General features: G+C 41.1%; 1 protein-coding gene across 1 annotated transcript; it reads left to right on the top strand.

The window, feature by feature from the left end:
* The first annotated feature begins 288 nt into the window (after positions 1-288).
* Positions 289-4201, top strand: LOC125018409 (G-protein coupled receptor 26-like). Its single transcript, XM_047602253.1, has 3 exons — positions 289-1425; positions 1954-2067; positions 2568-4201. Exons 1-3 carry the CDS (start codon positions 755-757, stop codon positions 2824-2826), a joined length of 1044 nt encoding a protein of 347 aa, XP_047458209.1. The 5' UTR covers positions 289-754; the 3' UTR covers positions 2827-4201.
* The last annotated feature ends 301 nt before the right edge of the window (positions 4202-4502 follow it).

The following is a 4502-nucleotide window of genomic DNA, read 5'->3' as shown; positions in this document are numbered from 1 at the left end:
AACACTGCAGGCCCTCTTTTCCCATCCTCGCTACAATATCTGAGACGTGAATTAAAAGCGTTGTGAGATTTTTTTAACAACTAAAATGACGGTGGAGATGTGATTCGTGAGTTATTAACAACGAGTGAGATTATCAGTAATCAAGAATTTTATCCTCGTATTGTTTTCAAAAAAAACAACTCACTACCAAACTGCCGAGTTTATCGTGACGTTTATGACATCAGCCATATCGTCAACCACGCAATCGTGCGTAGTGCTTCTATTTTTACACCAAAAAGATATTTTTGAACAGAAATGTAACAATCTGCTCTGAACTACCAGAGAAGACAACCAAATATAAGTAGCTAGACACTGCGAAAGCCATGTACTTTCATGTTCTTTTCAAATCTGCCCATCGTGCCAGTGCGCAATTGCGCAGGAATGAACCCTTAAGCTGTGAGACCACTGGCATGAGCGGGGGGGAAAAATTACCGCAGAGCCTCAAGAGAAGGAGCCTTCCGTTTTGACCCCATTTCCGAGAAACGGACTTACGAATTCCCTCAGAATAATCAGGTGAACATATGAAATCCCTACGAGGTAATCTTTGACGCTGCTGGAAGAATCGCTCCGTTTATTGAAGACATTTGGATCCTGGGGAGAGTGAGCATGACAATGAATTGGACTCGTATACGTTGTGACCGCAACTCGCGATGACAGTTTGCAACAGGACGGTGGATGCACTATTCAAAAGTCTGGATATTTGAGAGGAGGCACCATGGACGCAGCGGACATAGTTGCTTCTTTGTTAGTTTTGGGGATTATTGTGGTGTCGCTGCTGTCCAACGTTGTGGTGCTGATCTGCTTTCTGTACAACCCGGAGATCCGAAAACAGGTACCCGGTCTTTTTATTCTCAACTTGACGTTCTGCAACCTGTTGCTAAGCGTGTCCAACATGCCACTAACCCTGGTCGGTCTCATCACCACGGGTCACCCCGGAGGCAGCGGCTTCTGTCAAATTGTTGGTTTCCTCGACACTTTTCTTACCACAAACTCCATGCTCAGCATGGCAGCTCTCAGCATCGATAGATGGGTGGCGGTGGTGTTCCCGCTGAGCTACCACTCAAGAATACGGCACCGGGATGCAGTGATAGCACTAGGATACACGTGGATACACTCACTTTGCTTCTCCACAGTGGCTACCTGTCGCTCCTGGGTCGGCTACCACCACCTTTACGCATCGTGCACTCTCTGCAATGTCAGGGCGAAGGGAGCCGGGACGCAGTTCATCGTTTTCACAGTGGCTTTGCACTCTCTCACTTTCCTCCTCACGCTGATCGTGTTGTGTGTAACGTATCTGAAAGTGCTAAAAGTTGCAAGGTTTCACTGTAAACGCATCGACGTGATCACTATGCAGACGCTGGTGCTGCTTGTGGATATTCACCCCAGGTAAACAACTAGTGGAGATGCATCCAGTCAGATCCATTAGACATTTCAGTTCACTGCATTTCATTTCGATTCATGCGTCTGTTAACGGTCCCTTACTGAGGGAGCGTTTTGATCATGTGGGGAGAACAAATGTGTTAATAAAAATGTGAGTATTGTAGCTGTCCATTATTAATATTGATAGTTAAGTAATTTATCACTATTGTAAAGTATTTATTTGATTCTGCTTAAGGATTTCCTTATTTTAATAGTTTTAAATTATTTTTTAAATTATTATTCAATAATTTTATTTAGTTATTTTTTAAAGATTTTGGACAGGGCACAAAACAGGTGATATTTAATCCCAATTAAAATTTCAATTCATCTCCATTTTCATTGATGAAAATGGGCCGTAATTATCTGAGACACATGCACAGTTGGGTGCTGTCTTCATGTCCATCTCATATGTTTTCTCTTTGGGCGGCCTCATTACGTGTGCATGTCTGTGATCGTGCCTCCTGGGTAGATAATGGTACCTGTGTGCTTTGGCAGTGTACGCCAGAAATGCTTGGATGAGCAAAAGCGGAGGAGGCAGAGGGCCACCAAGAAAATCAGTACATTCATTGGCACATTTGTGGTGTGCTTCACACCTTATGTCATTACAAGGTGAGCAGAGATCTGTTATTGACTATTGTATTATGGAGATGTTTGAGAGCTTGTGGAGAATTGTGTGTCAGGTGTTTAACACCATTAACAGTATCATAAAACCATGAAAGTTTCTGGAATTATGGAGAAGAGATGCAGAAATATACCATATTGTGTTTAGCACTATCTCACAGCATTTTTAACATTTTCGTAATATCTTTGCTTAAAATAGATTAGAAACATACACACTTTCTAGTGTTGCTCGTGTTCTCTTGCTGATTCATACACTGTGTTGTGTTTTGATTTAAATAGAGTTTGAGGCATACATCATAAAATTATTTTAATCAGTATAATCAGTTAGAAAGAAATGACACATCAATTGATAATTCTCAGCACAGTGGTGACATTTCAGATGTCTTCCACTCTAGTTACACTGACCTATAAGAAATAGCCCAGATGCTGCACTTTGCCTGTGAACTGTGTGTGACTCTTTCTTCCCATTTTTCCTTCATTTGAGGTAGAATTGTAGAGCTCTTTTCCGCAGGGCCCATAAGCCCTCACTGGGGTGTGCTGTCCAAATGTCTGGCCTACAGCAAGGCAGCGAGCGACCCGTTTGTCTACTCTCTGCTGCGTCACCAGTACAGGAAGACCTGCAGCATTCTGGCAAACAAAGTCCTCAAGAGGAGTCCACTGAACCCCTCCTCCCTCAGGACAGAGGGTATCGCAGGGAGGATCGAGAACAACTGCAGCGCATCTAAAAACATCCAGCCACCAACTTGATCTGTCAAGGTCAGCACTTTAAAGCAGAGACATAGGAAGTCTTAGGTTTGTCTTCTTACTTTGAGGGGAACACATAAAGACTGCCCTCTGTGTAATGGTGTTACATGACAGTGAATATATTTACCACCTAATTAATTGTTGAAAGACAAGACTGGCAGCATTTTCAAATTAATTCCGTCCATAAAAAAAAATAAAAAATCAACAATGTGTTGATCCATCTGTCTGACTTTTTCACTTGGCTGTCTTTTCTAACGCACTCAGCTGCTCAGCTGAATGCTCACTAATTGTCTAGGGTTTTATTTATAAAATTTGGTCACTAAAAAAGTAGTTGCACTTCAGTAGTAGGTCTGATGCCCTAGCAACTATCTACAACTGCAGGATTAAAGAACAATGTGTTAATTTAAAAATGTTGTGGGGTAAAATAGGCGAGCCACTTTTGTAGGTTGTGTGTATTGGTTGTAACGGCAGTAAGTATTTATTACAAACGGCCTTTTTATCTGCAGAGAGTGACCGTTTCTAAAGGTTCTGTAGCATTCTGGTAAATCTGTGTCAAAATAGTCTGTGTAACGTGGACCGCAACGTCATGACGACGCCATTGAGTCATGTGGACCGGAGTGTCACCACATCTCAAAAGTTCAGAAAGGAGTTTGAGTCAAACTGTTATATTTATACTGATGTTGTAACCAATGATCATAAAAGAAACTCTCTGGAACCTTAAATATTCAAATATCACGTTTTGTCCCCCAACAGAACTGAATGGCTTCATGTCTCAGCTATAAAGTCATAACTTATGACTTCAGCCATGTTTATCAAGCTGGATAAAGTACTGTATGTGTTCATGGTATGATTTCAAGTATAGTCTGGAGTTCACAGTGGTGCACGACACTGATGGTTTTGTCGAAACGACTGTACATTGTAACTGTGAGGCCTCAGTTCTAAAGTGCCTTTTAGTCTGTGAACTCTCTGATTTAATCAGAATAAGAGCAGAGGAAAACTTTCACATTCTCTCAGTATTTTCATGCTATTGTTATGTGTGACAGTTTGAGATTGTCTTTTTAATGTTTATTTTTTTTAATGCCACCTCATTGCTTTGTATGCATAAGGTGAAGTAGAGTGGACTATTATATGAATGTGGTAGCAAGTATTCAGTGACGTGTAATTAACACTCCAGCTCACATAGGAGGCTCTGTGACGTCTGAGTTGTAAAAAGATTTATTTTAACAACAGATCAGGATGTTGTGTTTTACTTTACTGTGTCAGTATGAAGCATTTAAAAGGCAAAAAAAGCTATTTATTTTTGTCAAAACTGTGTCAGATTTTTTGCTAAATACGTTTGTGATCATGACGCAATAAATGCTGTGCATTTTGACATTTTGAAACTCAAGTTTCTTTCGTATTTGTTAATATCTGCATTCACGGGACTTGAAATGGAACAGTGCTTCAGCATAACACAAGTCTGCCAAACACCTTTACTCTCCCACGCTGGTTAAGTGAAGAGAAAGAAAAATTAATTTGAAAACGTATCTAAGATGTGTTCCTCCCACCTCCACTGCTGCCGCTGATGACGATGTGGCAGCCGAACAAAGACTCTACAAAACCATCAAGACTAAACGTTAAAGGCTTTCTTAATTGCGGAGCAGTTGGTAGGAGTGGGGATAGAATAAAAGGTGCAAAGA

The sequence above is a fragment of the Mugil cephalus genome, chromosome 13 (assembly GCF_022458985.1).
Source record: "Mugil cephalus isolate CIBA_MC_2020 chromosome 13, CIBA_Mcephalus_1.1, whole genome shotgun sequence".
Classification (NCBI taxonomy): domain Eukaryota; kingdom Metazoa; phylum Chordata; class Actinopteri; order Mugiliformes; family Mugilidae; genus Mugil; species Mugil cephalus.
This window is presented reverse-complemented; position numbering and strand designations above follow the sequence as displayed.